Source organism: Hemitrygon akajei, chromosome 7 (genome assembly GCF_048418815.1).
Source record: "Hemitrygon akajei chromosome 7, sHemAka1.3, whole genome shotgun sequence".
Classification (NCBI taxonomy): domain Eukaryota; kingdom Metazoa; phylum Chordata; class Chondrichthyes; order Myliobatiformes; family Dasyatidae; genus Hemitrygon; species Hemitrygon akajei.
The window spans coordinates 181,489,729-181,502,533 of NC_133130.1; the positions used below are offsets into that span (position 1 = coordinate 181,489,729).

The 12,805-nt window shown below is 43.8% G+C and overlaps 1 protein-coding gene across 2 annotated transcripts in view; it reads right to left on the bottom strand.

Annotated features, from left to right (window-relative positions):
- The window catches only part of LOC140731248 (adenylate kinase isoenzyme 1-like), a 178,154-nt gene that overhangs the window by 133,091 nt on the left and 32,258 nt on the right, over nucleotides 1-12,805 (bottom strand). For both annotated transcript variants that reach the window (XM_073052787.1, XM_073052788.1), the window contains one exon: nucleotides 7,205-7,366. In XM_073052787.1, coding sequence (XP_072908888.1) covers nucleotides 7,205-7,366 — 162 coding nt within the window. The remainder of the gene's footprint in view (nucleotides 1-7,204; nucleotides 7,367-12,805) is intronic.

The following is a 12,805-nucleotide window of genomic DNA, read 5'->3' on the forward strand; positions in this document are numbered from 1 at the left end:
TCCAAACGTGGGTCTGGTTGCACGGGTAACCAGACGGGAAACCAGCAAAGATGGACGTTGATGAATTTAGAGAAAACCCAACTCCGGAGGCGCTAGAGGCGGCCACAAAGTCGGACTTAATAAATATTGCGAAAGGACTAAATTTCGCAGAGGTGAGGTTATCGATGAAAAAGCGGGAGGTGCGGAGGGCCATAACTCAGTATTATATTGTGAAGAATGTGTCTTCGGCTGAGGTATTGGAAAATATCCCTGAAAAGGTACCAGCTAGTGGGACGGCTCAATTAAGAGTTGGAGAAATTGAGGCTGGACGCGGAACAGAGGAAGAGGGAGCATGAGCTCCAGCTAAAGGAGTTAGAGCAGGAAAGAGCTGAGAAGCAGAGGGAGCATGAAATTAAGTTAAAACAGCTGGAAGCAGCTGAAAAAGAGAAGGAAAGGGCCGAAAAAGAGAAGGAGAGGGAGTATGAGGAGAAGGAGAAACAGAGGCAACATGACTTGGACATGGAGAAGTTAAGGCAAGAGCGAAGAGCTCAAGGGTCAGACTGAGAGGAGTGGTTTAATGTTAGTAGGGAGTTTAGGTTAGTACCTCCGTTCGAGGAGACGGATGTTGATAGTTATTTCTTGCATTTTGAAAAGGTGGCAGTGAGTCAGAAGTGGCCCAAAGAGCAGTGGGTGGCGTTGTTACAAAGTGTGTTAAAAGGGAAGGCACAACGGGCATATGCGGCGTTGTCCATGGAGGAGGAAGAGTCTGAGAATTATGAGAAAGTAAAAGAGGCCATTCTTCGGACCTACGAATTGGTACCTGAAACCTATAGACAAAAGTTCAGAAATTTAAAGAAAGGGTGGAATCAGACGTATACCGAGTTTGCCTATGAGAAGGGTGTGCTCTTGGATCGCTGGTGTGCAGCAGAAATGGTGGAAGAAGATTTTTGGCGTCTCAGAGAGTTAATTCTGATTGAGGAATTTAAAGGTTGTGTTTCGGATGATATCCGGATGTATTTGAATGAGAAGCCGAATAAGTCCATCTCTGAATTTGCTAGGTTCGCAGATGAATATGCCCTAACCCACAAGACAAAGATTTCCTCGAATAAAAGTTACCAGAGAGACCGTGGGAACGGTAGAGAAAGCCCGCCGGCTGAGGCAGAGATTCAGCCGGGAGTTAGTGGTAAAATTAAGGAGGAGGAAAGGCAAGACGGCAGGAGAGGTCCTGGCTTGACCTGTTTTAATTGTGGAAAGGTGGGTCATATTGCATCTAAGTGCCTTGCTCCGAGGAAGGAGCCAGGAAAATGGAAAGCAGCAGTCCCTACAGGATGTGTTGTGGTGATCAGTAAATCGACGAGAAAGCCTCAGGTAGACAGAATACGAGAGGGGTCTGAGAAATGTATTTCAGAAGGAACTGTGTCTGTGAAAGAGGGAGGCACACCAGTTCCAGTGCAGATCTGGAGAGACACTGGAGCTGAGCTGTCATTGATTCGCAGTAACGGTACTAGATTTTGGTCGCGAGACTGGAGAGGTAGCTTTGAGAGGCATAGGTAAAGGGACAGAAGCTATGCCTTTGCATAGGATCATTATAAATTGTGAGCTGGTATCTGGACCAGTTGAAATAGGGGTGTGATCAGAATTTCCGAGAATTGACGTAGACATCCTTCTGGGTAACGATTTAGCTGGTGGTGATGTTTGGTCGGCCATGGAGCTGACGAGCCAGCCTGTAAGTGTTGAGGTCCCGCCCCTAGATTCCAAGATCTATCCCGCATGCGCGATCACTCTCAGCATGTCGGAAAAGGCAGCTGAGAAAGAGACCAGTTTAAATCAGGCCAGTATCGATTTGGCCAAGACGCTTTTACCGACCCTGTACCAAAAGGAGTTAGAGGGTGGTAAAACGGAGAATAGGAAAGTGAAAGAGAGTAAGTAAGGGAAAGGAGGTAGACCTGCCCTTAGCCAAGAGGAAATTGATAGAGGCATGGAGTAAAGATGAGAAACAGATAAGGCTGTTAAAAGGTCTAGGGTTGGACATGGATGATCTGTCTGGTTTGGCAGAACTGTTTGAAGAAGATGAAAATTTTAAAGGTGTTCCCGATAATGAAATGAGGGCAGTCCTAGATGAAAAGGATGCCATTACCTTGAAGAAGTCTGCTGGGTTGGCAGATGAGGTTGTTTCAGCCCGCGGGGTTGAGTTTACTCCGGAAGGGAGTTGCCCAGAGAGTAACTGGGAGGATCAGGGGAACTTAGAATTTGAAAAGGATACGGGTATTGAAAGCCTGGAAGAGGCAGAGGTCCCATTTGAGTGTGTTCAAGATGTGGATGCACATGGTACTGAACCTAGTAATGGAGCTCAGAAAAAGTCTGAGGTATTTGATTCAGTTGAAAAGGAATGCAGTCCTTGAGGGTCAGATGGACTTGGTTCAGTGAAGAAAGGGTTAACCTTGGTAATAGTGGGAAGTGAGAATTCCCAGTTGTTTGTGCTCGAAGGTGTGTTAAAAGTTAATGAGGAGATAAAAGGTGGTGAGGTGAATATTATTATTGAAGGAAAAGGGAAAAGTGTAGTTCTTAAATTGAATGAAGAAAATTTAAAATCTGGATTGATGTCAGAAGCAGCAACCAGGCTACAGAGACAATGGCTTGGTAACGCGGTGCCTGCGAATCAATTACTGGCTGATTTGGAAAGTAAAGGTGCCCCACACGCTATTGTTATTCAAGAGTGTGCTGTGAAGAGGCAGAATTTGAAATGCTGTTTGAACAAAGAAGTATCGCTTGCAAATTTTAAACTGAAAACTAATAGAATGAAGGGTCCTGAAGATAAAACTACCGACTTGCTTAAAGTTAAAGAATTGTGTGGAAATTCGGAAAATGGTCTAAGTTTGGAACACATTGTTGATAAAATAACTCCTATGAAAGGAGCATGCGAAAGCCTATTCCACACTAGTATACAAGTTGACCACGTGGGAGTTAACTGGAAATGGGGCGAGGGTTGACGGGATGCCACTTTAAATAACAGGATCCGGTTTTAAGGGATTTCGACAAAGCATGTGAATAATAAAGACAACCCCATGGAAGATTGACTGTTAAGTTTGAAAGTAAAATAAAGATTAGTATTTGCATGAACTTTTGTAATATACACGTAAACTAAGATCACAACTCTTTAGTTTTTGGTTCCTGAAGAAAAGGAATAAAAATAGGTGGCTATTAAATTGGAGTCTGATGCTACAAGAATTTATTAAGGTACAAGATGTTAAGATATTAAAGGAATCACTAACTGTTTTAAATGCTGAATTGAATGTATAACTGTATTACTCTGTAGTGAAAAAAAAACTCTTTTGTATTGTGTTAGATTCTGAAATCCTGTAAGACTCTGTATTAATTCATTTTTACCGATGGTAAAAATCTTAGAAGGAAGGGGGTGTTACGAATGTGCCGCAACTCTGAGGGGCCGAAGGGTACAAAGTCCTTTTTGAGAATCGCAAGATCGCTATTAATTCAGGTCTGGGACCCAGGAAATGAGAGAGAATCCTCAAGGTTTGGAATGTGTCCTGGCCTCAGCGAAACAAAACCGCTGATAACGGCTATTGTCTCTTGGAGACAGAATTGTGTATTGAGTACTGTACTATTCATTGAAAACCCTCAGGGGACGACCAGAGTGGGCTGGTTGAGGGATTGCATCATCCCAATCTGATTGACATCTGAGACCCCGTGAGTAAGGATAAAAGAGGGTCTGGGGAACAACCCCTTTAGACGCACCAGGAGAAACGTTAGAAATCCCGTGACAGCGTTTAATAGCGACAGCCGGTGGGGGGCTCGTGTGCGTCCTTCCCTTGCCTGGTATTGGCGGGCTTGCCACAGAAGAACGACTTAGCTAAAAGAGGCCACAAGTGAACGGTCACACCAATGAGACTCTGATGGATCGAAATCACAAAAGGAAAGCCGGCAAGTTTTTCTCCCAAAACTCTCTCTCTCTCCAACCATTGCAACCCAGTGGTCCCCAAAGGCTGCAGCCTGCATGAACTGAGTGACTTTTATATTTCCATCGGACAATACATTATCCCCTAGACAACGATAGAGCTTATTTCTTATTGATTATTATTATACCCGCACTTTTAGATTTAGTATTGACGACGTATATTATCTGTATATTTACATTGATATTATTTTTGTGTATTTTTACTAATAAATACTGTTAAAAATAGTATCATCAGACTTCAACAGACCTCTCTATCTTTGCTGGTAAGTGACCCAGTAACGGGGTTCATAACAACACGTTGGAAGAATTCTGACTGTTTGTGAAGAAAAATGGCATCACACATTTCAAATCAGCTTCTCACCACCCAGCAACAAATAGATTAGCTGAAAGGTCTATCCAAATCTTCAAGAAGACCATTAAAGTGATAGATAAGGAGGACATTTCTCAACAGCACAAGGTGGACAACTTCCTTTTTTGTGTATCGGAACTCTGTTCATGTGATGACAACTCAAACACCTGCAATGCTGTTCATGAGCAGGGATCTGAGATCTCGCATGGACCTCCTGAAACTAGATCTATGGAGGGAAGTGCAGAATAAGTAGTCCAGCCAGTTGCCAAGGGATGCAGCAAGGAGCTTTGAGATTGGACAGGAAGTCCTAGTGTGTGATTACCGAGAAGACAAGTGGACACCCGGAAGGACAGCTAAAAGATCTGGACAACTGATGTACACAGTGGATGTTGGACATCAGACATGGAGACGTCATGTGGACTAGGTACTGGATGCTCAGCTGAAGAACACACCTGGGTCAATTGTATCCAACAGGACGGACACATTACAACCACTGGACTTGCCTCTCAGTGCCAATGTCACTGACAGCAACATGATACGGGAAACTGAGAACATTGTCTTAGACAAGACACTCGCCAAACCTGACGTCACTCCACAGGTCCAGAGGTACTATCCAGAAAAAAACAGAGCGCCACCTAAACTTTAGAACTGTGAAGTTAGTTATGGACTGCTGTTGTGAAAGCATGTTTATTTGGAATATGGGTTATGAAAGGGAAACTAAATGTTTTGTCCATGTACAGTTTTATGGTGCATTAATCTAAAGGGGAAGAAGTGTAACGAATGGATCTATTTCTTTTAGAGCAATGACCCTCCCCTTAACACTACATATTGACCTATTGTCTGCACATGTGCATTGTTCCCTCTCTCTCACTGCAATGTGAATACATCTGTTAAAGCCACCTCCCGTGTGCTTGCTTTACTTAATCTAAATGTGGTTGGTTGTGCACACGCACTCCCCCCGTCTGGCGCTCAAGTAGTCACCTTGCAGGGTTTGCACTCCCCGAGTTCCTGCCCCCCCTGTCTTGCAGCCCATGCCCATACCCAGCACAAACACAAACCGTTCAGGCCAACAAGTCCATGCTGTACTCAGGCCTCCTCCTGCCCTTCTGGATTTCTCCTCTCTGCAGGCTCTTCTGTACTTACTAGTGCAAGAGAAGGATTTTTGCCCCGCAATGTGCCGCTAAGCCACCTTTAGTTTTCCCCTAACTGTTCTCCAGGAAAGTGGGCTCCACTCTGTCACGTTCTTCCAGGAGAAACCCATCCCTCCCAGTACTGTGACCCTCGTGCCTTCCTCTACGCACGAAAGCTACCTGACCAACATACCGTAGATTCCCTGTCACTCATTTTAGCCTTGGTCATGTGCCCTGTACTTGAATTTTCACCTTTAACCTTTTATTCTCTCTCTCAAAACATGGCATCTATGTTCAAAGAGAATAAACCTCCCTCAGTCTGTGACGGTCTGTGATGGGGAAGCCGGTGTCTCCCTGGGGGGGGGGGGGGGGGGGGATTTGCTCTACAGTGATGCTCTTCTGTCTGTGCGGCCCCTTAACACAGGGGGCAGGTGCCGTGGTGTGCAGCAACAGCCCAAACGCTCCCAGGGAGCCTCCTTCCTCCAAGCCCTGGGTGTTTCATTGTTTTGGAGATTTGCACCTGGTTCCCACACACACTGCGATGTCGTTAATAGATCTCTCTATATAAAGTGCTGAATGGTTCCACCGAGATTTCTTGCTCCCAGGCTCCAGGTACCAGTGTGGTAAACCTCAAACTGCCCTCTGAAACCTCAGCCCAAAAGGCAGTTAAAGGTGGACAAACACTGGATCTTCCCTGACCTCAGGACTTTCCAAAGCGCTGCCCAGCTTTGGAAACATAGTCACTACAGCAGCCAGTCAGTGCACAGCAAGCTCCCACAGGCCGCAGCCTGAACAATACATCTGGGGCAGGAAGACGAGGAAACAAGGCAAAGTCCCCTGGTTTCACAGGATCTGTTACATTCACATGAGCAGACAGACACAGCACTGATTTAACTCCTTAAACACAGGGCCAGAGAGAGCATGGCACTCTCCTACTCAAAGCTCAAAGTAAAATTTATTATCAGAGTATAAACACGTCACTACATACAACCCTGAGATTCTTCTGCGGGCATACTGAGCAAATCTATAGAACGGTAACTGGAAACAATGGACAACAAACTGTGCTATTTTAAAAATAGCTTTTTAAAAGCTATTATTAATGCTTTTTGAGATAGTGATTTAGATGCATATCATATTTTTTACTGAGTTAAGTATTGTATGTAATTAGTTTTGCTACAACGAGTGTATGGGACATTGGAAAAAAAGTTGAATTTCCCCATGGGGATGAATAAAGTATCTATCTATCTATCAAACACAAATATTAACAAATAGCAATAAAAATGAGCATGTGGCAACAAGACAGATGAGTCCTTAAATGAGTGTATTTATGCCCTTTTGTTCAAGAGCCTGCTGGTTGAAGGGTAGTCCTTGAACCTGGTGGTGTGAGTCCTGAGGCTCCTGTACCTTCTATCTGATGGCAGCAGAGAGAAAAGAGCGTGGCCTGGGTGGTGAGAATCTTCAGGTAGGTCTGGCTCAAGCAAGAGGGTTATTAACGGCTGAGCCACAACGCACTCTATAATGAAACAGCTAACAGGAGTCTGTAGTAGATAACCAGCACAGCAAAAACATTACACTTTCAATGGGCAATTTTACATCCGAACAGAAACAGTAGCACTATTTAGTACTGAATAAAACCTCTCAGTGGGCGTCTGGACAAAGCTTTGTTCTAATGTTAACGACCTTCTTAAATTTTACAGCACTGATGTCCTTGGGCACTTTATGTTAAATGTGGGTTTTTTCTGCAGACAGCATTGAAGGAAAGCAAAGACATACCAATAACAAAGATGATGCAGGGCCTTGGTTTGCCTGGGTCGAAGACGTCATATTCTTGAATCAGCCCTGAAGATTCTGTCATATCCGAGTCACTCTCGATTGAAAACTGGGCTTGGATGGGAGGCAGACGATCATAGCGGCGATGGGGAGCCATTCCCAGCTCTAGAAGACAAGGTTAATCACAGTGAAGTGCAGCCCTGGTCCAAAAGTATTTCAGACATTAACTCCCCTTCATCTCCCTGGCTACCAAACAGAAACAATCATTAACTCTGTCTCTACAGATGCTGCCTGATATGTTGGGTGTTCCCAAAATTTTCAGTTCTGCTTCACATTTCGCTGGGATCCCATGACCACTTAAGGTCAATTTGACTGAAATGGAGGGATCTCCCTCAGATTCAGAAACAAGAACTGATAAAACAGAAGCAGGAGTTGGCCCATTCAGCTTGTTGGATTAGGATGTAGAATTGTTATTTTTAATAATAACAACAACAAAAAGTACTTTATTGATCCTGAGTGGGAAATTATTTTGTTATAACAGCAACATTTAAAAACACAATAGGCAATAATAATAATACTAAATATAATAACTAATAATAAGGTACAGAATAATAATATACACAATTTACCATTGTGCAATAATAATGTACAAAACAATAAAACAGAGAATATTGCACCACAATGTGCATTCTCCTGCCACACAGAGATATATTGTTGTATCATTGATCAGTGATCATTAATGGAGAATGTGTGGAGCAGGTTAAGACCTACAAGTATCTGGGAGTACAGTTGGACGAGAAGCTAGACTGGACTGCCAACACAGATGCCTTGTGCAGGAAGGCACAGAGTCGACTGTACTTCCTTAGAAGGTTGGCGTCATTCAATGTCTGCAGTGAGATGCTGATGATGTTCTATAGGTCAGTTGTTGAGAGCGCCCTCTTCTTTGTGGTGGCGTGTTGGGGAGGAAGCATTAAGAAGAAGGACGCCTCACGTCTTAATAAGCTGATAAGGAAGGCGGGCTCTGTCGTGGGCAAAGTACTGGAGAGTTTATCATCGGTAGCTGAGCGAAGGGCGCTGAGTAGGCTACGGTCAATTATGGAAAACCCTGAACATCCTCTACATAGCACCATCCAGAGACAGAGAAGCAGTTTCAGCGACAGGTTACTGTCGATGCAATGCTCCTCAGACAGGATGAAGAGGTCAATACTCCCCAATGCCATTAGGCTTTACAATTCAACTGCCAGGACTTAAGAACTTTTTTTAAAGCTATTATTAATGCTTTTTGAGTTAGTGATTTAGATGCATATCATTTTATTACTGAGTTAAGTATTGTATGTAATGAGTTTTTGCTACAACAAGTGTATGGGACATTGGAAAAAATGTTGAATTTCCCCATGGGGATGAATAAAGTATCTATCTATCTATCTATCTATCTATATGCTTATTGCATTTGGTACTTTTTCTTGTAGTTTAATTTTCCTATACTTTGTTCTTTTATATAATCACCTAAAGACCTGCAAGTTTCCAGTTAATTTTCCAGTAATTGTTGTCAAGTTTATTGTCATTTAACTATATACGGTACATATGTACCATCAAACGAGACAACGTTTCTCCGAACCAGGGTGTAAAGCACAGTAGTACACATAACACACAATTATTTGTGTAAGTAAGGATAAAATCTACATACGGATTAGAGCATAAATTAAATATTGCAAGGTACAGAACAGATTATCCAGTGACACTCCAAATGCGATGTGGCAGTGAGTTTAGGAGCCTAACGGCCTGTTTCCCATCCTGACCATTCCTGCTTTTATGCATCGGAATCTCCTGCTCGATGGTAGAAAGTCAAAGAGGATGCTGGATGGATGGGGGGTGGGGGGGGGGTCCTTCATAATACTAAGGATCCTGTGTACACAACGCTCCTGATAAATGTCCCCAATAGCTGGTAGGGAGACCCCTATGATCCTCTCAGGTATTCTCACAGTCCTTTGTAGGGACTTCTGGTCCCACGCTCAGCTGCACCCAGACCAGATGGAGATGCAACTTGTCAAGATGCTTTCAATGGTGCTCCTGTAAAATTCACTTGGGGGGGGGGGGGTGGGAGCCTCAGTTGCCTCAGTCTCCTTAGGAAGTGGAGATGCTGCTGTGCCTTTTTGTTCAGGGAGGTGGTTTTGAGGGACTAGGTAAGGTCGTCTGTGCTATGAACTCCCAGGAACTTGGTGCACTTAACTCTCTCTATGGAGGAGCCATGTTTTTGCAGAGAGGAATGGTTCATCTGCACCTTCATGAAGTCCACAACAATTTCCTTGGCCTTCTCCATGTTGAGAGTTAGGTCGCTTATGTATTTTTCTAGAAGCTTCTTAGTTTCTCTGTAGCAGGTGTCATGCCACTTGAATCTGGCTATTTTATAGATTAATTCTTATCAAAAGAGTGCTATTTTTTAAGTTGGAGCTAGTTTTTGTAAAAGACCACAATTTTTTTGTTCTCTTAGCTCTTTCTTTGTTCAATTTTCATTCTCGTAATGCTTAATAAAATGGACGTAAGCAACAAAATTTGTGCCTCATTCTTGACTTCTGAAGAACTTTTGATTGCAAAAAACATCAGGATTCAACAAGTCCCTCATGCCTGTTCTCCTATTAAATAATATCATGGCCATTCCTTTACCATTTTCCTCCACTAACCCCTAACCCTTATTGTATTAACATATAAAAAATTCACTGATCTGCACTTTGAACATACTCAGCAACTAAGCCCCCACATCTCTCTTTAGTACAGAATTCCAAAGATTCCTTACTGTCTGGCAAAATCTCTTCTCAGCTGTCGTGGATACTGACCAATTTTCTGAGACCTTGATTTCTAGGACTAGACACTACAGCTAAGGGAAATATCAACCCTACATCTACCCTTTCAACCCCACAAGAATCTGTTCAACTCAGTGGGATCTCCTCGCGTTCTTCTAAACTTTAGAAACAAGAGAAGAATGGACTTCAGAATCCATTCTGAAGAGCACAAGCCCCACCTGCTTAATCCCTAATCACACACCATTAACACGTCTTTTCCTAGAGGAATCACTTGCTCTCCCACAGAATCTTCCATAGACACTGGCGTCCCACCAATATTCCAGTCACATGACTACCGCCAACACATCAACCTAGAAGCAGCAGCAGAGAAATATTTTCCCCTCCATACAGGCTAAGTCACAAACTTAACTGTAGCCACGCAACTGTTATGCAAAATAACAATCTTAAGTTTGAATAAATCAAACAAACTAAAATTAATGTATAATAACAACTAAGCTTTTGGAGAAGCTCTCAGTTAAAGGAGTTGTTGGCCTGAAAGACAAAGCTATTGTTGAAGAGACATCCTTGTTAGTTCTGTGGATTTTTAGCAAAGATGGCCCAACCAGAAACAGGAGCAGTTCCAGATTTAATTTTTATCTTGCCCTATAAACTTCTGATCGCTAGTAGCCAAGGTAAACAGTCTGGAAAGAACACACTATTAGCTTGAGATGGTGTCAGTAAACAGCAGAGTGCAATTGGTAATGTAAAAGGAAGTTAATTGTTTAAATGCAAGGCAAACTCAGCCTGACAACTATGCTTGAATAGAACATTTGTCCAGGCAACTGTCTGCATAAATAAATGAACTGTTCTGCTGATGGCTGAACTCTAAATTTAGACATTTCAATGGATTTGTTTCTATTTCCCTTTTAAGTAAAATTTTATAAAGGAGCTAAGCCAGAACAAAAATTAACCTTTGTCTGGGGGTGGGGGGGGGGGGGGGGGTGGGTCTGATGTTACAAATATCCAATTCTGATCGGCAACATTCAGAAATAATCAGTACGTCCAACCCCCAGACGTTGTTTGGAAGTGATTCAACGACATGGATTAGTCTCGCCTGACAAGCACTGCACACAGTGGTCAGACTCAAAGCATCTGAGTAGCGCCCACAAGCTTCAGATGCAGGAGGTGAGCTTCCTGTGAGGAAGGGCTCGCTGACACTTTGGTTTCATTGTGGTGAAGGCTTGGTGCAGTGGGATGGGACATCTGCTCCCCGCTTGACTCTGCCTCGAACATCTGAGACCAAGAGCAGAAGGGGACCAGAAGCCTGCGGTCAGGAAGTTGGAAAACAAAAATAGGCACACAAAAAAGGCCCCAGCCAATAGTTCCATCTGATTCTGTGTGTTTTAAATAGCCGAGTGCATTTTTAAGCCTTACTCAGATGCACGGCGGATTCCAGTACTCACTAATGGCAAAATTAATCATAAAACATTGCCAAAAGAAACCTGTTACCAGTAATACTCTCGCTACACAGTGCAATGCTGAAGAGGACATACAATTGATTTTGTTTTCATCCTTCGCAGCCTTTACTGCTCAGTACTAACTGCTCAGGTGGCAGGGTGAAGATACGTCTCTACCAAAGGAGGTGTGTGGAGCTCCTTCCCTCCGCTATTTTGCATATCATAAATCCTGGTTTTGCAACCACTGATAACGGGCAGACAATTGCTGAAGAGCATTGACAATGGCTGGGACAACCCGTCTAGCAAAGACACTGCCCAGAAGGCGTCAATGGCGAACCACTTCAGAAGAAGTTTGCCAAGAACAGCCATAGTCATAGGCAAGACCGTGATCGCCCGCGTCGCGCCACACAGCACGCAACGAATGAACTAATTGTTTACATGAACATGGTGGTGAGCTGCCTCCTTGAACCACGACTGGTACAGATGCTCCCACAGAACATTCCGGATTTAGATGTACTCCTGCAACCCGGAATGTGCCAGTCGGCAGCATTCCTCTCTGGACATCTCACTGTGCCAGCAGGCCAGCAAGTTTTGGGGAGGCCATAGGGCATCTTACACTGAGTCGATGATCTTCCAGCAGTATTTGACATCCATCTCTTTGCTTGTCTCTGAGTACAGCCCGTAAATCAAAGAGTCCTCTCTCAGACAACTTTTCAAATGAACCACGGCCCAGGCCCTTGCCTCTTTTTCCACACCCTCTTTGCAAACCCACAGTCCACAAGGAGTTGAGCAATTCTCTTGTCCGCACGACAGGAATCAAACGTCAGTAGCAGAGGGTGTATTTCTTCCTTACTCTATCACAGATGCAGGGCACCCATCAGGTCCTGACTAAAGATCAGGACCAGCGGGATGTTTAAATCTTTAGCTTTTATAAGGAATCACTCAAGGTTAGACAACAACCCCTCTCGAGTTCCAGCAGCTCACCAGTGGCCAAATCACAGAAATGCGGCCAAAAAAAAAAACTATTTCCGGTAACAGGTTCTGTCCTTAGATCAGAGCCAATGTCATCACACATCACAGTTTAGTTCCAGTTCACCCTTCATGGACAGCTTCCTGTTTCACAGCCAATTCATCATTACCGTGGCTATAGTTAAGGAAAGGACCAATAGCTGATGCCATCTGGGGAGGAACTGACAACGAAAGATTAGTGGGAGGTGGTCAGGATGAGTTTGGGGGGAAAGCAACCCTGAGAAAATGTAACATCTGAGACCCTTCAGGATGTTAAATGTTTCAGTAGAGTCCCTTTATAGTGTTTTAAATCTCATTGGTGAGACCGGCGGTGGGGGACCTGCATGGCCTCGGTTGTT